General features: G+C 59.3%; 2 protein-coding genes across 5 annotated transcripts in view; one reads left to right on the top strand and one right to left on the bottom strand.

The window, feature by feature from the left end:
• Positions 1–26,108, top strand: part of CORO7 (coronin 7) — a 54,677-nt gene that overhangs the window by 18,498 nt on the left and 10,071 nt on the right. For all 4 annotated transcript variants that reach the window (XM_015239315.3, XM_072942589.1, XM_072942591.1 and 1 more), the window contains 3 exons: positions 1,985–2,035; positions 7,705–7,791; positions 8,233–8,315. In XM_015239315.3, coding sequence (XP_015094801.1) covers positions 1,985–2,035; positions 7,705–7,791; positions 8,233–8,315 — 221 coding nt within the window. The remainder of the gene's footprint in view (positions 1–1,984; positions 2,036–7,704; positions 7,792–8,232; positions 8,316–26,108) is intronic.
• VASN (vasorin) lies at positions 12,612–23,434 on the bottom strand. The gene is made up of 2 exons (XM_072942592.1): positions 23,297–23,434; positions 12,612–15,269 (listed from the first exon to the last, which is right to left on the bottom strand). The coding sequence occupies exon 2, from the start codon at positions 15,257–15,259 to the stop codon at positions 13,226–13,228; it is 2,034 nt and encodes a 677-aa protein (XP_072798693.1). The 5' UTR covers positions 15,260–15,269; positions 23,297–23,434; the 3' UTR covers positions 12,612–13,225.

Here is a 26,108-nt window from a genome sequence, read left to right as displayed (position 1 = left end):
GTTTCAGTTGGGTTGTTTGTTTTTTTATTTTTGAGTTTTAAGTGTTCTTTGTATATTTTGGATATAAGTGCTTTCTCAGATATGTGCTTTGCAAATATTTTCTTCCAGTCTGTGGCATGTCTTGTTATTTTCTTAACAGACCAGACTTTCTTTTGCAGACCAGAAGTTTATAATTTTAGTAAAGTCCAACTTATCAGTTTTTTCTTTCATAGGTCATGTTTTTGGTGTTGTATCTAAAAAGTCATTGCCAGACCCAAGGTTACCTAGATTTTCCCCTGTGCTGTCTGCTAGAGGTTTTATAATAAAGGTTTACATTTTACATTTAGGTCTGTGATCCTTTTTTAGTTGATATTTGTGAGAGATGTAAAGACTACGTCTAGATTCATCCCTTTACATGAGGATGCCCAGTTGTTCCAGCACCATTTGTTGAAAAGCCTGTCTTTGCTCCATCGAATTCCCTTTGCTCCGTTGTTAAAGATCAGGTGCCTGTAGTTAAGGGGGTCTCTCTCTGGGCTCTCTGTTCTGTTCCGTTGATCTGTTTGTCTATCCTCTTGCCGATCACACAGTCCTAGTTACTGTGGCTTTGGAGTATAGCTGGGAAGCATCAGTCCTCCAGCTTTGTTCTTCTTCTTTAATATTTCATTGACAATTCTGAGCCTTCTGCTTCTCCATATAAACTTCATAGTCAGTTTGTCAATATCCATAAGATAACTTGTTGGGATTTTCATTGGGATCATATTGAATCTCTAGGACAGGTTGGGAAGAATGGACCTCTTGACAATATTGAGTTTCCCTATCCATGAACATGGAATATATCTCCATTTGTTCAGGTTTTTTTTAATTTCTTTCCTCAGAATTTTATAGTATTCCCCATGTAAATCCATGTATCTTGTTGGGTTTATAGCTAAGTGGTTCAGTTTTTTGGGTGCTAGTGTAAATGATACTGTGTTTTCAATGTCAAGTTCCAGTTGTTCATTGCTGGTTCATTGTTTTTCAAAATATGAAATTATGAATCTGTGCTGATTGAAACAAAATGGAGCCATGCTAAGGTGTGAAAAGGAAAAGCTGGTCACCCCTCACCTGCCTCTCTCCTGGTATCCAGCGTTAACACACGCCCCGGGCCGGTCAAGACCCTTCTCCTTGTTCAGCAGACTTGGAAAACGTACAGGAGTGTGGTCAGACAGATGGGGATTTCTGTTTGCTTTTACCGCAGCAGAATCATATCATGCTGTGTCGTTCTGTATCTTCCTTTTAGCACTTAACAGTTTATAGAGGCCAAGCCAATTAATCATCAATGGATACAGATTGTGCTTCCCTCCCCCAGTTCTTTATTCAAGTACCTTTGTGTACACTCACACACAGATTATTCCACAGATATAAAGCTCTTACACCAGCTATGGGAGGTGTTTTTTCCTTTTTTTTTTTTTTTCGGTTTGTTCCCACCCCCCCACCCCCGCCTAGGGTGTTCTGAACCAGTAATTGAGTGCTGAGTGATGGATGGATGTGTAAGCTTGCCATCCTGGTGAGATGCAAAGTTAAGTGTAGAAGTGATATCCCATGAACCCCTCTGGGCTGGGCCAAGCACAGGCCCGGACACACATACAGCAGCTGGGTAACCTAGAGTTTGGTTCTGAGCCTCAGTTTCTCCGTCTGCAAAGGGGTCATGGTGATAGCACACTTCATAAGGTAGTTGGAAAGATGGGGCAAGGTCATGCGTGTCACATGCCCAGCACCTAGTAGGTGCTCAGGAAATGTGAACTCTTGTCCCTGAGTTCTCTGTGTGGGTGACTGGGGCAGGAAAGGGGGCCTGCCCTTTGCTGTGAGAAGAGGAACTGGTCTGGGGAGGGATCACCCTGGTGTGTGTTGCCTGCCCTAGGTACTGGGGGAGGGAGATGGGACCATTAGTGCCTAGGGATGGGGGAGACAGGCAGGCCCCAGATACCCTCCCTGCCCTAAATGTGCTCTCTGTTTCCTGCTTTTCCAGGACAAGCAGCTGCGGATCTTTGACCCCAGAGCTAAGCCTGAGGCCTCCCAGGTGAGTTGTGTGGGCAGCAGGGCTGGGTTGAGGCCCCAGTGGCTCCAGTAGGTGTGGGTGGGGGCAGGCACCGCTGGTACACAGGTTCTGCCATACCCTGTGCCCCTGGCCAAGGCCTGCCGGGGACATGGGGGGTCACCTGGGAGGTGGCTCCCACTGCTGGAAGCTCTTTCTGGGAAGCGTGTGTTGGGTCCTGGGAGGGTCCAGCTTTGATCACAGGGTGGGGTGCAGCCAGGCTGCCCACAGGCCTTCAGTGGAAGCATCCTGTGGCTTCAGGAAGCTAATTTGAGATTCCAACTTCCTCTCCTTCTTTGAGACCCTCATCCCCACCCACTCTTCCTGGTACGGTTAGCAGAGGCCAGTTATGGAGGAGCCAAAGAAAGCACGGCCCCCACCTTCTGCACCCCTCCAATCTCACAGCTGGTGTTGGGGGCCCTGCCAGAACTGTGGGCCTCAGGCACCGAGTGTGTTTGGTTTGTGTGTGCGGCTGTGCATGGGGTGCATGTGGCCCTTCAAGTGGAGAGGCCAGGCCATGGGTTCACGCTACAGGCACGGAGCCCCCGGGGAATCGTTCATTCATTTGAGAGCAGCTTGATGCCAAGCACAGAATGTTCTATGGTGAACAAGACAGACATGGGACCATTGCTAGGGGGTTTCTCTTGCTGGAGTGGTTTAGTGCTTCCCTGAGGAGCTGAGGCCTGAGTGATGCGGACGGCCTGGGGTGGGACAAGCTTGTCCCAGGATCCCGAATAAGGGACCTGTCACCTGCGCTGTGGGAAGCCATTAGAGTTAATAAGCAAGCAGTGAGATGAACAGATTTACATTTATTTACTGATTTTTTGAAGAGTGATTTATTTATTTAGTTTTTTTGGGGGGAAGGGTAATTAGATTTATTTATTTATTTTTAGAGAAGGCATTGGGGATTGAACCCAAGACCTTGTGCATACTAAGCATATGCTCTACCACTTGAGCTATACCCTCCCACCCAGATACACATTTAAAAAAATTTTTTCTAGAAGCTGAGGAGCCTTCTTTTCTGAGGAAGTTCAGTTCAGGGCCCTGCTGCCAGCTCAGGTGAAGAGCTCCCCAGAGATGCCCCAGGCCCCGCACAGGTGCCCCCATCTCTATTTCTAGGACTTGTTCCTCACCTGGGATTGAGGGTAATCCACCAGTCTAAACCCAGCCAGGAGACAGAGAGCCTCACCCCCCCTTACCCACGTGCGCGTGCGTGCACACACGCAAACACACACGAGCCCCTTCACGCAGCCAACAGCTACTTTTTGCCCAAGACAGTGTGGTCTGTTCCAATTCTGGCTGGAAACTAACGGGAGGCCCATCTTGACAGGTGAACCCAGCCCAGCGGAAGTGGTTTCAGCCCCAGCCTGGCTGTGCTTCTGGTGAGGCTGGCTCTGGGTCCGTTGCCCTGTGGCTGGTGGTGGAGCTGTTTTGAGCCTCACGGCAGTGTAGGTATAAGCAGTGGGCTTCACTGTAGCCTTCTGCAGCCCTCCTCCAGTCTTTGCCTGGAAGAGGGATCCCAGGCTCAGCTGGAGGAGGGAGACTGAGGCCCCCTCTCCCAGCTTTCTCAGGTGGCCCTTTCCTACCCAGGCTTCAGGGCACAGTGCCTGGCACCTCCATCCCTGCCCCAGCTTGGCCTTGCCTGAGGCCAGCTCCCCTAGCCTGAGCCTTTTCCTCCTTCCTCCCCTCCTCCTCCTCCTCCAGCAAGAGGGACAGTGATGGTGCTGAGGTGGAGACGGCAGTGGCTGCCATCCAAGGGGCTCCACGTTCAGAGAAGAGGGAGGGAGAGGATCTGGTTCTGGAGGGAGCCCCCCTGAAGGGGTTTTCTGGACTGAGGCGACCTGGGAAGAGCGTGGGTGGCTCCCACCCCCTCCCTACTCCTGGGACTGTGCCTGTGCTCCGCTTGCTGGTGCGGGGGCAGCGGGGCCTGGAATGCTGCCCTCCGCCTGGCCCTGCCCCCCACTTCCGCCAGGGCATCTGGCCCACACCTGGCTTCTATTAGTAAAACCGCTGCTGGCGGCCTGGGTCGGTGTGAGCCCAGGGGCCAAATCGGGGGAGAGGCCTTCTGGGAGTGCCTCCTCTTGAGATCCTCCTTCCCAACTAGATGGGGCGCTGCCCTCCCTCCAGCCTCTGCCCTCCCTGCCCCAGGGTCTGTCCCCATAGCCTGGAGGCTGGGCAGAGGGCCTGAGGCGTCCTCCCTTGGCTGTTTTTGGCCCCGCCTCTGGTGACCTGAGCACACAGCAGGGGATGCTTGGGTGGCTCCCTCCTGTTCACACCCTTGCTTTCTTTTTAGGTTGCATTTATGTTGGGTTATTGTGTCCCAGGCCCTTGGCACACATGACTTCCTTCCACCCTCATGACCGTCCTATAAACTCAGCCCTTTGGTCATTTTTGCCCCAGGGTCACATGGCTGGGTGGCAGAGGTGGGTTCAGTCCATTGGACTCCAGAGCCCCCGGCCTCTCTGCTGCCCCTTTGCTGTGCCAGGGCCCCGGTGGGAGTGGCACCCCTGAGCCTGCAGCCATGGCTGTGCCTGAGAAGTAGCAGCCACAGCTAAGGGGGCACCCAGGGACAGTGAGGCTTCTGGACGCCCGTCTGGTGGCCAGTGGGGGCTGGAGGGCCTCTGGCATGGGCAGGCGGAACTGTGCCTTCCGACCACCCCGTGTGTCAGGCAGGCCTGGTGGGGGCCAGCATCTGGAGCCCAGAACTGGGCCTGGCTTAGGAGGGGTGTGGATGAGTGGTAAGGGTCTTACCACTGGGGAAGGTCCCCTCACCCCTCTTACCCAAGGAAGGAGCCCAGGGCCCCTCCTTCAGCCTTCCTGCCCCACACAGGAAGTGTTGCCGTGGCGACAAAGAGGGGGATTTGGCTGCACCGCGGCTGGAATGCCGGGTATGTGCCTGTTCCTGGCGCCCCTGTGCTGGGCAAGCTCTGCCTGGCCTCAGCCCCTCCTGTTCCCTCCTTGGGGCCAGGTGTTGGGGAGGGGGGGGGCACTGAGCAGGATACCCAGCTCCTTGTGAGCGGGAGACCCCAAGGCCTGGCCTGCAGGCTTGGGGATCACCACCAGCGCTTCCTGTGACAGGGTGTCAAGGTGCCTGCAGCCTCCCCTTTGCCCCAGAAGGATGAGAATCTGGGGATCTCCTCCTTTCCAAGTCCCAGTGAGGTCAGCTTGCCATTGTTTGAAAATGAAAGTCACTCTAATGATCTAATGACAGAGGGTGGTCGGAGGGGGGTCCTTAGCCACCCCTCCCCCATTGCTAGGGCTTCCTGTGACTCCTGGGCAGAATGAGCTAGGTGTGCCCACAGCGGGTGCACTGGGATAAGCCTACGCTCTGACCTTGTCTCCACTTCCTTGGGGCCATGCCCTCCAAGACCCAAGGCCAGGGTAGAGAGCTGTGGGGTGAGCAGGACACACCAGCCCACACCGCCCTGCCCAGCAGCCTGGTTCCCCCATGGGACCTCATCTAGGGCTCCTCCAGGGATGACTGCTGGGAAACACACGGTGCTTGGGGGCAGCCGGCTTCCTGGGCTCCTCCTGGTCTAGGCTCTGCTGCCTTCTGGCTGTGCCTCTGTCTCCTCTCCTGTCCTCGCCTCAGCTCCCCTTGTGCAGATAGAGAACAGTGGCAGTTAGCAGTGGCTATCTTGCTGGGCAATTTGGGGAAGATGGCTTCCTCTCTCTGGGCCTCTGGTTTCTCTGTTTCTCCACGTGTGAAGTAGAAAGGTGGGAGACGTGGGCCAAGGAGTGTGCCATCCCCAGCCAGTGCCTCTGGATGAAAATGCTCTTGCTGCCTGCAGGCTCTGCAGGCCCTGGACACCTCCGCCTCTCCCTTGACCCCAGTGCTGGCTCTGCTGGGCTCTTTGCTCTCCGAGGCCCCGACTCTTCACAGGTGCTGGTCCCTCTGCTGGCTCACGCCTGTCAATCCTTCACATCTTAACTCGAATGTTACGTCAGATCACTTCCCTCAATTATACTCTTATTGTACCCCATTACCATGCTTTAAAAAATGCCTGTTGACGTGTTCCAAACACAACCCTGGGTGCTTCACCAGTGTAAACTAGCCCTGGCACAGCCTCCACAGTGGGTCCATTATAGTGCTCTTTGTACAGATCAGGAAACTGAGGCACAGGGATGTTGCATAACTCATCCTGGGATGAGGCTGATAGTGGCAGGGCCTTCACCAAGGCGGTCTGACTCCAAAGCTTGAGCTCTTAAGCTCCACTGGTGACAACCTGGTGACATTGTTATTTCTGTTTGGTTCACATCTGCCTTTCAACTCACATGCTTTGTGAGTTTGGCATCCCTTTCTGTGCCGTTGACCATGTCCCCAGCGCCTCGTGTCGTATGTAGCTCAAATGTTCATATCACGAAAGACCAAATGAATAAGCAGCCCCGCTTCACCCAGTGGATGACCCTCCGTTTGAGAGGGGTGTGTCAGGCCCTACCTCCAGATCCTGGCACAGCGCCTCGCCAGGGGGAGGCCTGCACGTCTATTGAGTGCATGAATGCTGTGGGGGTGTGGCAGGAGCCATCTGGTCTGCTGCTCACGTGGGACATTTGCACACTGAAGAGAGGGCAAGAGCCCTTCTGACACTTCTGACTGACTCTGGGGCTTTGGGGGCGGGGCTGATCCTCGCCCCTGACCCCACAGCCCCTCTTGCATGGAGACAGGGATGTCAGGCCCAGGTTCTCAGGCTCCAGCCCTGGCTTCCTGTGCTGACTGCAGTGGGTGGGAAGGGAGTAGTGAGAAAAGCCCCTTGAAGGACACACGGGGCCGTTTCCGATGGTCTCCCACGCTGGGGTCGGCCTCCACGGGCTGGGGCGGGGGCGCTGGGCCAGCTCTTCACAGCCACCCCCCTCCCTCATTCATTCCCAAGGAGAACGTGGGAAGCTTGGAGGAAGCTGGCCACAGTTTGGGGTGAGCTATTTTTGGTAACAGGGTCTTTCGTCTCAGGCTCCAGGGGCCAGGGTGACTGGGAGGGAGCTGTTTGCATTTCCTCTGGCCCCCTCAGCTCCCTGCTGCCTGGGCCCAGGGGACAGGGCCGCCCGCGGTGTGAACTCGCCTCTCCTCCCCGGGGCCCAGGAAGCCTTCCTGCTGGCAGCTCCAGCGCTGCAGGAGGGCGATGAGGGGCACTTCTCTGCCCTCCCCGGGACTGTTCCCTAAGTTTGGCACCAGTGCCTCTCCTGGGCCCCCTGGCAGCGTCGGAAGGCAGCAGTAATACTTGTAATCCCTCGATTTGCACGGTGCTTTGTGGCAGGCCTGCTCCTGTCACATGTGGTCTCAGTCGATCCTCACAACAGCCCTAAGAAGCAGGCAGCCTGGGCCACGAGCAAGGAAAATGAAGTTCCAAGAGGGCACTGGGGTCCCTGGGGACAGTGACTGGCAGCCAAGTGCCTCCCCTAGGACACCTGCAGGGGCAAGGACGCACCACCGTCCTGAGCCCCGTCACTGTGGAAAGAGGGCATCCAGACAGGCCCTGTGGGAGGAGGGAGACTGAGCGCAAGCTGGCTGGCCAGGTCGGCCCTCTGGGTGCAGAGCTGTTCCCCCCTGGCTTCTGGGGGGCACTGACCTGGCCCTTCCTATCCTCCGTGGGGCTCTCAGGTGGGTGGCTCCCCCAAGGAGGCCTCTGTTGTTTAGCACCATCTCTTGCCTCCTCCAGAGCACACAAGCCCATGAGAACAGCAGGGATGGCCGGCTAGTGTGGACGGGCACCCAGGAGCACCTTGTGTCCACCGGCTTCAACCAGGTAGGGCTCCTCCCAGATGAGCAGGGCCCCTGCACTAAGGATTGGGGTGAGGCCGGCTCCTGGCCTGTCCATATACGGCCCTGCGTGCAGCCGGGTCTCAGAGCCCCAGGGGACCGACGGCTGCTGAAAACTGGCAGATTCCATTTGCAGTAGCTAAGCCTGACCCTGGGAACTGTGGTGGGCCCCCCCACCAGGGACCAGAGTCCATGGAGGGAACCGCCCCTTGTCCCTTGTCACCTAAGGGTTCTTAAAGGGGCAGGACATGAAAACCCAAGCTCTCCCTCCCTGGCATGACTCACCCCCACCCCCGACTGCTCTCCCAGCTCTGCTCTGGGGAAAGTGCCCCTGTGCCAGGCTCTGTCCTCAGTCCCTGGATTCCTGGGGAGCCCTGGGGCCTGAAGGACAGGCCCCTCTGAGCCTCTCTCTATCCCCTCCATGCAGATGCGTGAGCGTGAAGTGAAGCTCTGGGATACCCGGCTCTTCTCTAGTGCCCTCACCTCGCTCACCCTGGACACCTCTCCCAGGTAGGAGTGTCTGACATGTTGGGACGGCTGCAGGATATTAAGGGCCCAGATGGTGTCTAGGAACGCACACTGCTGGTGGTGGGGCAGGCTACCGCCCAGGGGTGTGTTTTGGCATTTGGGGAGGGGACTGAGACTCAGCAGGTGCTGGGGGCAGGCAGGGCGGGGATGCACATGATTTTGCTGTATTTTGGACCAAGCTGAGGACCAAGAAAGCTGAGGCTGTGATGGTGGGGTGGATGCAGGGTGACGTGGGGACAGGTGGGCTGGTAGGTTTGGAGGCTCCAGTGGCAGATGGAAGCAGGCCTTGGACCCGCAGCCTCTATGAGACCTCCTCCACCCAGGCCATGTGCTTCTCCCTGGTTGTCCTGAATGGGTTGAGGTGAGGGCGGTGTAAGCAGCCTAGAGGTACAAATGTACCTCATCCTTCCGTGATCCTGGAAGTGTGTGCATGAGGGTTTATGGTGGTGCCCTTGGGGTCCTGGCTTGAGCCAGCTCTGTGCAGGGACAGCCCAGGCACCTGGGGGACCACCCTGGCTGGGGCCAGAGAGGCGGGGCCTGGTCCCTGTTCACCTGTGACTCTTGGGGTGCCTTGCTGAGACCTGTACCCAGGCAGGGACCGTAAGGTCAGGGCCAGGACAGGGTCCTTGGATATCCATCTAGCCCCTTCCTCTTCTGTTTTACAACTAGGGAAACTGAGTCACAGGGGGCTCAGTGACCTGTCCAAGCTTCAGGAGCACCGAGGGCCGTGTCCAGGGCAGGGAAGACTGTTGTAAGTGCGCCTGCCAGGGCAACCCCAGCTGAGAGCCCCCAGAGAAGGGGTAACAGTCAGGGCGGCAGTGATCCTCCATTTCCATCCTCTCTCATAGCCCAGGGAGAGGCTGGGGAGCTGGAAAGGCCTATTTTGCAGATGAGGGAGGTGAAACTGAGATCCCCTACCTTCCTTAAAAGCACACAGTAGGTGGCCTCTGTCTGCTCTTGGCCCTGGGGACTTAAGGGGATGTTACCAGGACCCTCTGCACTGGAGGAATCAGAGTTCCCAGGCTTCCTGGCTTCATGTCTAGCAACCCCTCCCCTAGCTCTTATGCTATACTGGTATCTCATCCTCCACGCTTCCCCTACCAGGCCAGATAGCCCCCTTCCCTACAGGCCACCCCCACTGCAGAGAGGGAGCTGGCCCAGCCTGGAAAAGGGACCAAGGCACTAGCCATGAAGTGCTTCTCACCCCACCACTTCCTGTCTCCCAGGCTCCACCCCTGGTCTGTGTTGGTCTCCCTCCCCTCACGAGCAGTCCCTGCCCAGCCCCAGCGTGGCCCCTGGGGGAGTTAATGATGCCCAGACCCCATGGTGCCACTGGCCAAGGCTGACCCTGTAATTATAGCAGTTAAGAATAGCTTCGCAGGGCCAGCGAGGCCTGGAATTTCTCAAATCACTCCCAGATGGGCGGCCAGGCCAGTGTCCCGCCCCCTCCGTCCCCCAGTCCTGGCCGTTGCCCCACTGGGCCCACGCCCTTGGCGGAGGAGCCGGGACTCTCCAGCCCTCTACAAAGCTGGTGGACGCCAGGGATGCATGCCAGCCTCTAGGCTGGCCTGAGAGGTGGCGGGTCCCCTGATCTCCCTGGCTCCCTGGAAGGCAGAGCCCCTCTTGAGCCCCCTGGGGTTCTGGGGACTGCTGTGTGAACTGGACTAAAAGTGGAAAGTGCAGGGTGTCAGCTGTGGTTATGGTATGGGTCTCCACCACACCCTCTCAGTTTCTTCTCTGTTTTACAGATTTTCCGACTCAATTTGGGTAGAACAGTATGAGCTCTTGGAAGAGCTAGAGGGGGCGGGGGGGGGGGTCAGACACATGGCCCTCCTTATCCTCTCCCAGGATAGGACCCAGGGCCCCACCCTCCCAGGGGCCTTCGTCTCTGCTCCCACCTATGGCCTCCCTGGCTCATCCCTGTTGTTCATGGAGTGCACCTCCCCAGGAGGAGACGGGCCAGGGTGGGAAGAGCAGGGCGTCAGGTCCTCTCTGTAAGGCCGGGCTCAGGGGGCAGGTCCACAGATGGCTTCTCTGCACTTCCTGTGTGCTGGGCCCTGGGCAGTTTGGAGGCAGGGGTTACCGGCAGGGCCTGGGCTGATGGAGCAGCTCATGTCCTGGACATGCAGAAACACCACCTGTCTCAGGTACCCTGCTCCTGGGCTGGGTGAAGGGTCAGCAGTATCGAAGGCAGAAGGGGATTTTTCTCCATATGTTACCAAAGAGGCAGCTGAAGCCAGAGAAGTTGAGCCTCTGTTGAGGTCCCCCAGCAGCAAGCCTGTGCAGGGTGGAGGCTGGGACTCGGGCTCTGCTTCTTCATACTGAGGTGTCTGCCTCTGGCCAGAGGCACTGGCCCCACATCCCAGTGTGTTCCCTGGAGATTGGGAGCCCCTCTCCCCGCCTGGTAGCTTCTGCTGCTCATAGCAGCCCCTCCAACCCAAGGCTGGCAGTTTCCCCCGGGCCAGGGAGCAGGTGCTGGGATCCGTCCCTGCCACCTCTCCTGGCCTGAGATTCTCTTTTGTATAGGGTTTGTTGGGCCTGCAATGGGAGCAAGTGTAGCTTGGGTGACACAGGGCCTGTGGCAGCGAGGACCCAGCAGTTGGGGCTGGCATTTCCCCACATCTGCCCCAGTCCCTCGGCTGGGGCCATCAGGATCACCTGGGTAGTAGCAGCATCTTGGCTTGGTCCCCCACTCCTCCTGGCCCTCCTTTCATCCCCCAGCCCCTCATCTGATGGGACCCCCAGATACCTTTTCTGAGAGGACTGGCATGAGTGCCCAGCCCCCTTCCTTTGGGCCCCGCTACCCACCCCTGCTGTCCCACTAGCCAGGTTTAGCTTTGCAGCAAAAACATTCATTCAGCAGCCTCTGTGTTTAGCAGCAGCCCACAGGCCCACAATGGCCCCTTTGACGGGGCCGCTAAAGGGGAGGGCATGCCTCGCCAGAGCCGTTCCTCTAATGGGACCCAGGCCCACAGGAAATCCACCTGGGCTGCTGCCGCCACTGCCTCAGGAAGAAGGGGCCCCACCCAGGCCCACTGCCACCACCCTCTGCCCGCTGTGACCCACCACTCGCCTCCTCCCTTCTCGTGCCAAAACCCTTAGCAGCCGATAATTGAATCCAGAGCTTCGCGTGGCCGGGCCTGACTCTGCGCTGACATCAACGCCCAGAGCCACAGGGCCTGTTCCCCAGGCCTGGCTGGGCTGCCTCCTTCCCGCTGGGGTGAGGCTGGGGGCCAGGGACCATGACCCACGGAGGGACATGGGCATGGGGCCTCAGGGAGGCTCACTCCAGCCTTTGCAGGGCCACTTCCCTTCCTGCCCAAGGGTAACAGGAAAAGGTGCCATGTATCTGTCACTGTTCCGCAGCTCTCAGCACCTGATCCAGGCCAGGGCTGAGCGCAGTATCCCTGGCCCTGCCCCCACCTTAGCCTGTGGCTTCCTGGAAAACACTCCCAGTTCCGGGGTTTCTGGAAAGCCTGGGTACATCCCAAGTGCAGAGAAGGAAGGGGGCATCACAGGGATACCAGGCCTCCGCAAGCTGGACTCAGACCTTTGGTCCCTTCCCAGGGCTACCTACCCCTAACAGCCCTGGCTCGGCCCCTCCCTCCCCGCCCACCAGAGGGTTCTTGTTATTCAGAATCTGTGCTGCCCCTCCACCCAAGCCCCTTCCTGTAGCTAGAGCAGGAGGCTGGGAGCAAGGTCTCCCAGCCTGGGCCATGCGTGTTGCCTGGTCCAGGACCACCCACAAGGTCCTGGTTGGACATGGCTAGAGGCACCCCCTCCACAGATGAAGGCAGGCAGTGAACTGCTGGTCAGACCTGTCCCTGAGGGGGGACCTTTGAGGGTCCTCTTGGCCAGTGTCTGCCACAAGCATCTCCCCAGTCTCTCCTAGGAGCCCTGCAGCTCCTGTTGGCAGAAGGCTAGGCCTGGATAGGGTAAGGTTGCCCTAACTATTTCTCTGCCCTGCGGTTGGAAGTGGTCCTGCTCCCATCCCTGCTCCCACCTGGGATGCTGACTAGGGCTTGGTGCCTGCTGAGGAGAGGGGTCCTGGACCCCAGCTTCCCCACAGAAACAGCTGTCCCTTTATTTTATTTTTGTAAACTTTTTTTTTAATGGCAGTACTGGAAATTGAACCCAGGACCTCATGCATGCTAAGTATGCACTTGACTACTGAGCTGTACTCTCCCCTCAAGGGCTGCCCCTTTATGCCTATTCTGCGAGCCACCCTCCCTCCACCCAGTCCAGGTACAGTGGGGCCGTGCCGAAGAAACACACTCATTTCTTTTCATCCTTTATTTTTCTTACAAAAGGCCTTCATATTGTTTGTCTTACAAAAACCAAAGTCCTTGTCTCTGAGTTTGAAAACATTTTCCCATAATAAATGGGAAAGGATCTTTTATAAATATATTTTAAAAAACAAAAGCAAAACTTGTTCCTAAAGCATCTTGCTTTCCAGTTTCTTTTGTTCCTTCACTCCCTGGAGCCGAGGCAGGGCCACACACCCCATCCCTAACCTCACTCTCCCTCTGCTCTCTTTTCCGGGGGCTTCCTTCACTGGCCACCCAGAGCCTCCCTGGGGTGTGGGGCTTCGCAGCCCCGGGCCTGTGTTACCAGCACACGGCAGGGCCCGCCCCACCCCGGGGGTTGCATGTTGCAGAGGACGGGCTGATGCCATCCTTTAGGCACTCGAGTTGGGTCACACCTCAGAGGTCATCACCTGGGTCTCAGCATCTTACAGACTAGGAGACCAAGGTCCAGAGAGGGGTCACACGGCCCCAGTCCTGACGTGTCCTCGTTGTTCAGATCTGAGAACTTCCTTGGTCTGGCAGCAGGAGACTGGCCAGTCCCAGTGGGGCTGAGCACCTGGCCTCGGTGGTCCATCACTCCCAGGCTTAGATGTAGGGTTTAGCAGGGAGGGGCCCCTGTGGGCTGGGCCCCGAGTAGCCCATGAGCGGCACCTCACACTCAGGCCCTCCTGGTGGGGCTTCCCCACCACCCTCAGTTGCCTTGGGGCTTGGCTCCAAGGGGGTCTTCACCCCCTCCAACTCCAGGGGCCCGGCCCCCGGCCCCACCTGCCCTTTGCCCTGAGCCACAGCTGCTGCGGCCCGTCCCCGCCGCACACAGATGGCCGCCCCCACGGCGGCCAGCACGGCCAGGAGCACGGCGGCCAGGGCAGGCGCGATGAGGAGTGGCAGGTTGCCCTCGCGCGCCTGGGTGACTGGGGAGTGGTTGGAACGGACAGCTGGGGGTGTGCGGGCCTCCCCACAGGCCTCCTCGCCCTCAGGCACCCTCCCGGCCCCCAGGGGCCTGACACAGATGGAGTAGGTGGCGTTGGGCCGCAGCTGGGTGACTGTGTACTCAGCGAGTGAGGCGGGCAGCCGCAGTGTCACTGGCCGCTTGTCGGGACCAGACAGGTTGCGGTAGGTGAGGCGGAGGCTCCTGAGCTGCACAGGGCTGCCCTGCAGGTAGCGCTGCAGCCCCACCCGCAGGGAGGTGGGGCTTGCAGGCTCGATGCCGAGGGGCAGGGGCTGGGGTGGCCGTGGCGTGGCCGGGGCAGGACTGGACCTTGGCCCTTGCCTTACCCGGCTGTCACAGTACAGGCCGGTGAAGCCCTCGGGGCACAGGCACTCCAGGTGGCCCCGAGGCCCCAGGTGGCAGGTGCCCCCGTTGAGGCAGATGGATGCCGGGCAGTCCTGGGGCCAGGGGGCAAGCCCCACAGTTGGTGGAACATCAGATGGCAGGCTCTGGGCCTCGGTGGCAGGCTCTGTGGGGCTAAACCAGGTGGGAGCTGGGCTAGAAGGTGGGAATGTGGGCTCCCACACCGTGGGCCTCGTGGTGGGCACCGTGGGCCTCGTGGTGGTGGTGGCCGGGCAGCCAAAGTCAGCATAGTCAAGGTCCAGGAGCAGCTGGCCCGCGTTCTTGGGTGGGAAGTGGCAGCGCGTCTCCTCGGGGCTGGCCAGCGCCACACGGCTCTCTCGCACCCAGGGGCCAAACCAGCTCAGGGGGCACACACAGTTGAAGGGGTTACGGGCAGCCGCCAAGAGCCGTAGGCGGGGGAAGAGGCCTGAGAGCTCGTGCGGCAGGGCCTGCAGGCTCAGGTTGCTCAGGTCCAGCTCCTGGAGGGCCACCAGGCCAGCCAGGTCCTCGGGCCGCAGCTGGGCGATGCGCGTGTTGCCGGCCAGCCGCAGGCGCGTCAGGCCCCGCAGGCCACGGATGGCAGGCGGCACACGCTCCAGCTGGTTGTCGGCTACGTCCAGGTCGTGGAGGTTGCGCAGGCGGCCAAAGAGCCCCTCGTCCAGCCGCCGCAGCCCCAAGCCGGCCAGCCGCAGCGCCTCAACATTGGCGGTGTCCAGGCTGTCGGGCTCCAGGGCTGGGAGGCTGTTGTGACTGAGGTCGAGCAGCAGCAGGCGTGGCAGGCGCAGCGGGGGCAGCACCCGCAGCTCGTTGTCCTGCAGCTTGAGCTCCAGGAGGTGGTCAAGTGCATCGAAAGCACCGGGCTGGATGTGGTGGATGCGGTTCTTGCCCAGGTAGAGGCGCTCCAGGCGCCGCAGGCCACGGAAGGTGTCATTGGTGATTTCTCGCAGCCTGTTGGCTGTCAGGTCCAGGTTGCTGAGGTTGGCTAGAGGCTGGAAGACCCCACCCGGCAGGCTGGTGATCTGGTTCTGCGACAGGTCCAGGAGCTGCAGGCCCGGCAGGCTGGCAAAGCTGCCCACATCAAGTGTGGTGATGCCGTTCTCAAAGATGTACAGGCCCACTGTGTCGGGCGGCACATCATGAGGCACCGTGGTCCCCTGGCGGGCAGTGCAGAAGACTGTCTGTGGCTGGTTGCACTGGCAGCCTGATGGGCAGCCCTGCACCCTGGACCCCAGGGCTGGCAGCAGCAGCAGCAGTGGCAGCAACAGGCGTTGGGGGATCTTGGAGCTCATCTTCTGGTCCCTGGGAGCAGAGAGGAGAGGGGATACCATGAGTCAGGAGCCCTAGGGGATAGCCGCTCCAGGAAGGATGAAGGGAATTCCCAGCCCCCTTCAGCATTCCCTGCCTCCAAATCCAACAGCACACAGTAGTTGTGAGTCAGGTCCCCAGTGTCCTGGCTGGGTTCCTGTCCCAGACCCGTCACTCCATCGCTATGTGACTTTGAGCAGTCACATGACCTCGTTATGATATCAGTTGCTACTTCCTGTGCTGTCACCAGGGTTCGGTGGGCTGGTGCACACAGAGGGGGGCTGGCCCCCAAACACTCAGTGACCATGAATAACCTCCCTTCTTAGCCCCAGCCTTCTCACCTCTCTATGGCTGAGAGAGAACACATGGTCAAAAAGCATCAGATTCTGCCCCAACTCCACCCACCCCCCTCGCCAAATTCCCCCCAAAATCTCTGCAGAAGTGGGTAAGGAAGGAGTGAGAATGGTGGAGCAGCAGCCCCTCCCGCAGCATCTGGGAGAGACAGACGGGCGGGCAGGAGGCCGCGCCTGAGCGCGTAAGTAGAGAAGCAGGCTGCCCCAGGCCGCCGGCCCCTGCTGCCACGCTCGGCATCCTCCAAGTGAGGAGACCGCAGCGGGAAGACTTCACATGGAAACTATGGGATTGGTGTTTTTCCACTTGTGAAGTCAGACCTGCCCAGGACAGGAGCTGTGGGCCTGCGAGGATGTGGCCAGCAGGAAAGTTCCTGGGGGAGAGGGCAGAGGAGGGCTGGAGCCATTGGCAGGTGTCCCCTGTGGGAAGGGGGGAGGCACGGAATCTGGTCTCCAGATCCCCTGCCTCTCAGCTATGATGACAGAACTAGAGGTGAGGGGGGTCCAGCCTCCCTGGGTAGACCCAGTGCTCAGGTTGGGGGACGTTGGTTAGGTGGTGGCCCCAGAAGCAGTGCCAAGCCTCGAAATGCTCCACAGATTGGATCCTCTGTTGTTTCTCAGGGTCTGCCCTGGGCCAACCATTGAGCAAGAGGAGCAGCCCTCCCCATGTGCCAGGGGCACTGAGCATCTGCTGTCCCCTCGTTCAGTCCCCAGCAGCCACTCCAGGTGGAAGCTATTCTCCCCACACTCAGATGACAGGAGAAAGGGGGCTCCTAGAGGTGCAGTGACTTGCTGTTGTCACACTGCCGGCAAATCTGAGCTGGAGCCCAGGTCCTTAACCACATCCAGGTGCAGCTGGGCCTGCCTTCCTGACGTGGGCCCCAGTCCTGCCTGGGGTGGGGGTGGCTCCCCCAGCTGCTGCAGGCTCCCACTCATAGCTGGAACTGCCTAAGACATGGGCCCCCCTTCACTCAGGCTCCTGGGGGGAGCCCAGGGGGCCACTGCAGCAGCAGTGCCCACATTCTGGGCCCCTAGAGTCCCTGAGAGGCCGACACCCCTCCCCTCCAGGTGCCTCCTGCAAGCACAAGGGCCTTTTGTGCTGGGGCTCAGCCTCCCCTTCCCCCACACTGGCCAGCCATCCAGCCACAGCAGGTAGCACAGCCCCCAGCCCAGCCTGCCTTATACCCGCTGCGGTTGATCAGACTGCCCCTCCCCAGGTATGCGGGCTCCTGGAACGTGAGGCAGAGGAGGGAAGGTGGTCCCTGGAAGGCCACTGTGGTCTGGGGCCACCTCTGAGTAAAAGCCTGTCACCAGGCTGGGCCTCCCTAGGCCCTGCCTGCCTGCAGAGTCTTCTCTGCCTCTCAGTAGTTAAAACACTGATGACTACCCTTCGAGGCCAGCCAGAGAGGCCTTCCCTGACTCCCAGGCAGCGCCACCTCCTGTGCTCTCCAGATTGTACTGTCCCCTCCCTGAGGGGAGGCCCTGTCTGTTTTCGCTCCTGTGCACCCTAGAGCACATCTTTGTTGAGTCAACGGTGGGGCAGGGTCTCACACTCAGCCTCAGATGAAGCTCAGCCAGAACCCGGGAGGCCTCATGTGCCCCTGGCCCTGCTGGCAGTCCCGTCCCGAGGGGACTCTGTGTGCCGCACCCAGCCTCCTCCCCCGCGTGGACCCGCTCCACCCTCACTGACTCAGAAGGCGGCGGGTGGCGGGTGCAGCCTGGCCTCCAGATGTGGGCTGTGAGCGACCCCCGCCCCCTCATCCACGTAGGGGGTGAGCTGCCTCCCCTTGAATCAGCCCTCCTGGCAGGGGGTGGGGCAGGCAGGGTCAAGAAGGGAGCAGCCAGTCTCTGGAGTGGGAGGGGGTCCTACACGTGGCCAGACTGGCCACCCCTGCGGCTTCAACTCCCCCTGGGCCTCATATAAGGTCACGGTTAAAAGCTCACGTTCCAGTCAGGAAGCCCTGGGCCAGGGGTGTCCAAGCTGTGAGGCCACAGACAGCAGCCTTCTCTCAGTACCTCAGTTTCCTCATCTGTCCACAAGGGCATTTCAGAATTGACACCTCCCAAGACCGGGAGCACGGAACATCGAGCTGCCAGGCGTGGTCCCATTCTGCATTGAGGAAGGGATCAGCCTGGGCTCTGGGTTTCACTCCTGGCCCTTTAATCAGTAAAGCCACCATGGGGGAGGGAGGCAGGGAAGCTGAGGGTCTCTGGCTGCAGGGTGGCAATCTGGCTGAGCTGGTGGAGAGCAGGGGCTGGATCAGAACAAGAGCAACTGGCATTCTGGGCTGGGGAGACCCCAACAGGCAGCAGCTACTCTGCTTCCCACCCCCTGTGCTGCAGGGATGAGTGCTGCTGCCCACTCTACCCATCCAGCAAGGAGCTGGCACCAGGGCCTGGGAAAATAGCAGGCTGAGGGCTGTCAGCTCCAGGAGCTCTGCCACCAAGAGGGGACCCAGAGGGCGAAGACTGACGGTGGAGGGGACAGTTGGGGCAGCAGGAGACAAGTTCTACTCCTAAATAGCTTTCTAGATCCCTTCTCAACCATTGGCTTGTTTCTCACCAGCCTTGCTTCAGCCTCTGGAGTTGTTCCGAGCACCCAGGGGTTGTAGTTCTGGGTTGTTCTGTTTGTTTTAAATGGGGAAGTTCTTTTAACAAGTTCTGGGAGTGATCCCGCCTGTCTGGGCGCGTGCTGGTGTGTGTGTGTGCATTGGGGGTGGGGGTGTCTCTCTGGGGTCACGGCTGCCCTGGCCCTTGCAATTTCAGCAGCTCTGAAGGACCAGGGGCCTGGGCTTTGATATCTGATCTGCTGACTCGAGGCAGGGAGGTGGGACCTTTCCTGCTGCAAAGGGTGTGGGGAGAATTCTGGAGGCAGCCTGGGATTTGGCCGGGGGGGGGGACCAGGAGGTCAAAGTGTCCAGGGCCTCCAGCTGGACCCACCTTGGCCTGGCCCCACCTTGGGGTCCTCCAGGGAACAGTGCTGGGATGGGGTTTGGGGTCTGACATGACAACCTGGCCACAGCCCTTCACCTCAGTTCCCGTCTGTGAAGTAGGGGGGCTGGGTATAGCATCTGAGTCTCAGGGCTGTTTAGTTTGTACCTGGAGAACATTCTAAGTGGTCGGTAAACATTAGCTACCAAGAGTGTCACCCATAAAACCTAAGTCCTGCCTTCCACATACGGGGTGAGGGTGCCATGGTGCGAGAGGGGTTCCACGCATATTTCAGCACAGACAGGAGGCCCCAGGGCCGAGGGTGAGGCCTCCACCCTCGGGTGTGGGAGAGCCGGAGAAGCTGGGGAGAGCAGCCTGAAGAGGGGTATCTTTAGTTCTGGAAGGGGGTGGGGGGAGTGAGCTGTCCTTTGGCCGGCACCTTCAGCATATGACCTGGGGGGGCAGGGCGGAGCAGAAGGAGGAACTCTATGAGTAAAGACATCGTCATCTCAGCTCTGAGGAGGACCCAGAGTGTCCTCACCCACCCCCAAGTGTGGGACACACCTGGAGGCACCCACTCACACACAGGCCCTGGGTCAGGGAGGGAATGGCCAGTATGTAGAACCCTGGCTTTTGAGTGACCACATCAGACCTTAGGCTGGAGCATCTCAGCCTGGCTGGTGGGGAAAGAGGTACAAGCAGAGAAAGGCACACCCACCCCCTATACCCGACACTAAAGAGTGGGTACAGGGGTCTGGTGCTGCAGATCTGACCCCACGGGTCTGGGCTGTGGCTCTAGTGCCGGCCTGCCGGCCAGGCCTGGCAGCAGCCCAGCCCAGGAGTCTGCCAACCCCCCAGGCAGGCGGGACCATGCCGGCGGCCAGAATGGCTGGCTCCGGTTTCGCTGACGTGTCTGAGGAGGCTCCGGGCCTGAGCCAGGTCCACCAGTCTCCCCATCCCTGGGGAGCAGCAGCCCCTGGTCTAGCAGGTTGGGTTCTCTGTCCTAGACCCTCATGGAACGGGCCGAGGGGGCTGAGCCTCCAGTTCCTCAGAGACAGCCCTCTCTGTGTGGGGGTCCTAGCCCCGCCCTATGATCAAGCTGGGGGTCCCCACCAGTCTTGGCATCTCTGCCTTACTTAACTCCATCACCACTAGTGGTTGGTTCTGCTCATGCTACAGATAAGGTCCGACACTCCACGACCTCATCTAGGTCCCTTCTCTTCTGTCTCCCACCTATAGGGCTTCTCAGTCCCAGCTGCACATCAAAATCACCAGGAAGCTTTAGAAAGTTCCTAATGCCTGGGCCCCCCTACACCACCCCCAAGCCCAACCAATTAATTAAGAATTTCTGGAGTGAGAGTCAGGCAGAGTTGTGTTTTAGAGAAGCTCCTTGGGTGGGTCTCCCATATAGCCAGGTCTCAGATCCTGGGGCAGAGGGTTGCAGAGGGGGACAGTGTGTCAGCCCATCTCCCTGCCCAGGGAAGAGTGGATTCCTGAGCAGGCATGGCCAGCTGGCAGCACTAGAAGAGCAGGAACTGGGCTTTCTGCCTCCCCTTCCCCCATAGCAGGAGCTGCCTGGCCCCAGGTGGGTGCCTTCTGTGGCACCGTGGGTGACTTGCTGGCCGCCAGACCTGTCAGCCCAGGACAGGAAGACCGGTGACTAAGGCCAGTCCCTGACTTGAGCCCTGAGGGCAGCAGAACATGCCTTCTCACTCGGGAGAGGTGCCACTCTACTGAGAGGACACCTGCTGCCCCAGGAGCTATACTGGTGGCTGTGGCCCAACTTGAAATGGGCTGATCCAGATGCCAGTTGGCACACGCAGGTGTGATGCCGCTGGGACTGGCCTCAGACATGGGGCCTCATCAATGCCCTGTCCACACCCAGAGCCAAGCACATATCAAGTAAGGCTCTAACCCTGCAATTAACCTTGAATTTGCCAGAGGAAGACTGTAGTCACCAAGGGAGGCCGCCAGTCCCAAGTCAGCTAGGCCCAGGCTGTCTGGGTCTTGCAGGGTCCGAGAAGAAATGGCCCCAGAAGGGGTCTTACCCTTCTCATTCTCATCATGCCCAGGGTTCTCGGTCACCCTGAGGCAGAAGAGGCCCTTCCTGGGGTCTGTGAGCTGATCAGCGGGCAAGTGGGATTGATTAGGGGAGCCGCAACCTTATCTCTCAGCTCTCACTGCTGCCCATCCAGGCCCAGGGCCAGTGGGGCCCCAGTGGCCACCCCAGCCTCAGCCCCAGCCTCTTCTCAATGCAAGCCAGCTCTCTCCTTCCTCCTTAATTAAATCTCTCTGGCAGCCTCTGAGGAATGTCAGAGCCTTATTGCATTCCCCGGGAGGAGACCGGTGGGGGGTCGTCCCCAACCTTGGAGAGGAACTGGCCCCTCGCCTGCCCCCACCCCACCTGCCCCCACCCCCCAAACCCGAGGTGGCCCAAGGGAGCTTGCTCCAGCCTCTCCATACCCAGGGAGGCTGGAATGAGGAAAAGCGGGGGAGGCCCACAGGCCTAGCCGGCCAGGCAGCCCAGCCAGCTGAGGGAAAGCAATCTGGCTGACTCTGGAATGTGGAAACCGATAAAAGGAAGAGGGCTGAGCCCCCGCCCACCCTCGCTGCACCCCTGCCTGCCCCCAAACACAGCCCTGCTCTAGTCACGCGCGCGCAGACACATGCCCACGCCAGACACACGCCCACTGGGCTGTGCTCTGAGACACACACACACCCTCCCCCTTCTCCAAGAACTCTCAAATTCCACAGCAGTGAGGGGAGCTGGTTTTCTTGGCAGTACAGAGCCTTGGGCTCTCTGGCCCAGAGAGGGGACTATGAGGGGGGCTCTGGGAAGAATCACTAACCCTGTTAGGTGGCACTGCTGTCCTTCCCACAAGCTGCCAATGGTCAGGGATGCTTCTGTGGACAGAGGCTCACCCAGCCTTCTCTCTGGTCATCAGGGGCACTGAATGGCTGGCCAGCGCACTGAGGTGGGAGCTGCCTCCTGGGCCCAGCTGAGACCCTTGTCCTGATGCCAGGAGCTGCCTAGCCCAGGGGTGGGATCCACTTAACCCCCACAAGGCCTCAACTCTTTACCTGGGACTTGTCCCAACTGCCCTAGGGCTGTAGTGGGGATGTCAGGAATGGGAGCCAGGAACTGGACCCATCTCCTGCCCAGGGCATCTCCCTGGCCCCAGGGCTGCCTGGGCAGAGCACAGGTCTGGGCACTGTCTGAGAGACTTCAGACAGTTGAACTCCTCCTCCACGTTCAGAGTCTGGAGAGAGTGGTGCCATTCCAGCAAATTCCCTAAGACTTCAGCCCCCACCTGCCCCATCTGACCCTCTGGACCCACAAGTCCTCGAGTAGTTTTAGTCTGACGCCATGAGCCTGGGGGAGGTAGGAACAGGCAGTGCCCAGGCCCCCAGCCTGGCACGTGTGTGCTCATCCTCCCTCCCTGGGCCCGGGAGAGGCCAGATAATGGTCTGGAGGGAATCCAGCTGGGCTGCTCATTACCAGAGCCCTCTTCCTGCCTCTGACACTCTGTTTACAGAAGCTCCAGGGGCTGATTCCCCTGGGAGAAGACAGCAAACTCAGGGGAATGCTCTCCCATCCCCCCACCCACCCGCCTTAGCCTTGTTGGGCCCAGCTGGGCTCATACTGGACGTCATGGCCTGCTGGGCCCCCTGACCTCACTTGGAGGTCACCTGCCCAGCCACCCTTCTATGCCCCCAATGCCCGATAGTACAGCCTAGTGGGAAGGGACCTTTCAGACTTAGTCCAGTCCATCAGCTCTAGAAGCTCTTGGTTTGGGGAGGGGGACTCTGGGTCCTGGTGCCTCTTTCCAGAGCCTCACCTGGCCTCAGTGCAAAAGGTAAGCAGAGGGACATTCAGGGCCACTTCCTCCTTACCACTTTTCAGACTCCACCCCTCAGCCCCAGTGGGAGAGGTTGTCAGCGACCCTGGTGTGGTAATCGTTAACGAATAGGGGGAGGCAGAACGGTTGGCACCAATCCGCTGGCTTGCCAGTGACCACAGGGGACCTCAGCAGCCCTCAGGCCTCAGTGCTGCCAGCCCAGGGACACAAAAGACTAGGCTGGCTCCAGGCCATTGGGTTCACAGCCTAAGCAAAGCCCCTTCCCTGGCAGAGGCAGAGATGGGGCAGCCTGATGCCTGGAGTATGACCCAGCCTGCCAAGGTCTGTACCCACCTCCCCAGGGTTTCATCCGTGTGGCCCACCTGCTTCGACCCGAGTGATAGGGGCCCTGAGGACCCTAGGCCTTTGATCTGCACAGGGGCATGGGGGCGGGGACGCGGGTTGGGGGTGTCCATGCCCAGAACCAGACTGTATCACTCCAGGAGTAAAAGTAACCCAAGACTATGGCTTGGCCATCCCCTCAAAGGGATTTGATTCATAAAACTGGTCATGCCGGAGGGCCCAGCCGTGGGAGGAGGAAGCGGGGGGGTTTTATTTTGTCTGCTCACAGCCCCGCGGGCCCATGAGCCGCGTACACGCGCGCGCGCACTCCGGCGGTGGGGCTGTCGGCGCCCAGGGACTGCCAGAGGAGGGGGCGGGCCCTGTGCGCCCCTGGGTTGGCCCAGGTGATCGTGTCGGACTGGGGGCACAATCTGCCTGAGTGCGTGTGCACGCGGCGGAGGTGGAGGAGGGTCTTCGCGCGTGATCGGCGCGTGTGCACAGCCCGCTCCGTGGCGTCCCCGGTTCCCGCCCGCAGTACCCTAGCCCGGCAGACACTCACCGGGCGGCAGCGGCAGTGGCGGGAGCCGGGCGGGGCGGGCCGCAGCCTCAGTGCTTCCCAGCCCGGCGGCCGGAGGGGTCCGAGGTCCAGAGGTCCTGAGGCAGCCGCGTCCGCGTCTCCCGGCCCCAGGCTTGGGCTGCGGAGTCGGCTCGCGGGAGGCGGGTCGCACCTTAAGAGTAGGGGGCGGGGCCGCCTCGGGCTGGGGGCGGGGCTGTTCCCCATTGGCCGGGGCGGAGCGGACAGAGACCCGCCTTCCCTCTCCGCAGAAAGGGTCATTCCGCGGAGCAGCCAGGTCCTCACCTCGCCACCTCCCGACCAGGCGGGCGGGAAAGATCCCTTCAGGAGTCAAGAGTCCCGCAGCACAGTCTGGTCTGCCACTAGTTTGCAGTATAGCCTTGGGCAGATCCCTGTGTTTCGTGGAAAAAAAAGAGCGACTATTGAGTGAGATCAAGCGTCCCAAATCTGGATGCCTGTAACACACCAGGAAGGTGATAAAAACTCGAGGAATGGACCCCAGAGTCTGTGGAGACCTGGAATGGGGAACCTGGTGTAAGGGTCAGCCCCTATGACCTGTCCCAATCTGCCAGAGTTTTCAGGAGATACTGGAAGTCTGGATTTTTTTTTAGGTGAAATCTCTCAATGTGTTGTTGGTAGTTAATACCAATTTCAAAAACTCCTGGATAGGCCACACACACAGATCCCTTCTGACAGCCTGCAAAGTACAGTCTCCAATGCCAGATCCGAGTCCTGGGGTCCTTTTAGCTATGACAGCTTTCAGGACCTTGAGCATCCCTGGACACCTTCCCCATGTGTTAGATGAAGGGACTGAGACAGGAAAGGGACGTGACCGACTACCCACGGTTTCTGACAGCTTCAAGGCTAGAATGTGCTGGCGGTTGCTAGGCTGAAGTGGGAGGTTGGGTCTCGCCATCAGTAGGTGGCCCTTGATGAGGCAGAAGGGGCAGGGTGCCAGGGGCTGGACCAGTCCAGAAAAATCCCCTGCCTTGGAGGATTCCCGGAAAACGTTTTGCTCCCCTCCCCCCTCTGCACTTGTGGTCAGACTCATGTCTCAGGACCTTTGGGGACCCAACTCCACACCTGACTTTCAGACAGCCCCTGGACACCCACCACTCCCTCCAGCCCATCCTGCAGCCAGGGCCTTTGGCTGGGCCAGCTCGAGTCTCAGGGGGCCTGAAAGCTTGTCCTGGCAGGCTGAGCCACACCAGCTCGGGGGGTGGTGCGTGGATTTTGAAGGACTCAATCACCTCCAGAAGGCAGGATGCTTTCTGTATCCAGTCTCTAACAGGGATAAGCAGGGTCCAGCTGCAATAGCTACCTCCCAAACTTTCCCTGTCAGCTGTTTGCCTCCTCATGATTTCTCCCCCACGGGGCCCCTTCCAGGATGGGCAGGGGTCTGCATCTCATGCTTTTCATGTTATACATGGGTGTGGGATACTCCTTGTGAACTTCTGAACATCCCCTCTTTGGCCAGTGCTGGCCCTCAGGTGTGTTTCATTTGGCCTGTGTGGGAGTTTTTTAAAATTTGAAGCCATTGCCAGCATTAAAAAATCCAGTGGCTTCACATTAAAGAGGGACTTTCCAGCGTACCTTGAACAGGAACTCTCGGCCAGGGCTAAATGGCAGCTACCCTCTCTGACCAGAGCCCAGACTCACAGATTGCCCCAGTCCCCACCACTCCCAGTTGTCTCACAGCAGTCTGCTTAACTCGCTCGATTTCCTGAAGCATTTGAGTTTTGCAGTCAGTACTATGTGACTCCAGTCAGGCTGTCCTTGTGCCTCTGCCCTTGGGCCCTGTGTCCCTTGAGGCCCTCAGGAGGATCCACCCTGATTCTCCTCAAGGAACAGGACTTCCTGAAGCTCTCACCTCTGGGGCCCATACTTGCTGATAGGGAGATCTCACCTGTCTCAAGGGTCCATCCCTCACCCCTATCTTGTGCCTGGACTCACACAGGCCATGCTCCTATCCATCCAGTTCAAGGGCAGTTTCCAGGAGACCCCCTTCCCAGTTTGTCCATCCTTTCCTCATATGGCTTCAAAGCACCCCCCCTTAGAACCTGCTTCTAAGGGAGCAAGGGAGTAGGGGCAGGGCTTGGTCCGAGGGGGTCCCCACTGCCCAGCCTGGATGACAGGCACAGATCCAGGGGACCTGGTCTACTTTGGACCCATGGCAGGATGTCTAGGTGGTGGGTCTGAGTGGGAGGGATGCACTGGCAGGGGAACCAGAGGAAGTCTCTTGAAGCAGCTTTTCCTAACAGGCACACACAGTGGTACTTCCCGTGCTAATTGCAGCAGTATCCGGCAAGCTGATGGAATTAACAGGGGCTGACTCCTCCCCGACCTGACCCACCTGATATCACATTGTTCTGCATCTTCTGGGATGTGGGCTCTAGACCTCCCATGGCTTTGAGACCCCTAGACTCAGGTCAGAGCACTTCCCAGTGGCAGGCCCAGAGGCCAGCCCTCCCCACCACCATGCCATGGCAGCAGGAGAGGTGCCTATGCCAGCTCTCACCACCCCTGGCCCTGCGCCAGGTCAAAGCTTGGTTCTTCATTCCAGACCCAGACCTGGCTTGGCTCTCTTTACGAGGCCTGGGGTCAGGCCCGGGCCAGCTCTTGGCCAACCCTTGGGGCTGGGTGCCATGACCCCATTTCCTGGCCCGTGGCAGGCAGGATGCTTGGCGGAGCTGCTCAGGTAGTTCTGCCTGAGGCAAGGAAGACTGGCCTGACCTGTCAGAGAGGCTAGCCCTGCCCTCTGTGACTTCCTGTCCCCGCACCCCCAGTGCCTGAGTCA

The sequence above is a fragment of the Vicugna pacos genome, chromosome 18 (assembly GCF_048564905.1).
Source record: "Vicugna pacos chromosome 18, VicPac4, whole genome shotgun sequence".
NCBI classification, from domain to species: Eukaryota; Metazoa; Chordata; class Mammalia; order Artiodactyla; family Camelidae; genus Vicugna; species Vicugna pacos.
Note: the sequence above shows the minus strand (reverse complement) of the source record. Positions and strands in the feature narration are given on the sequence as shown.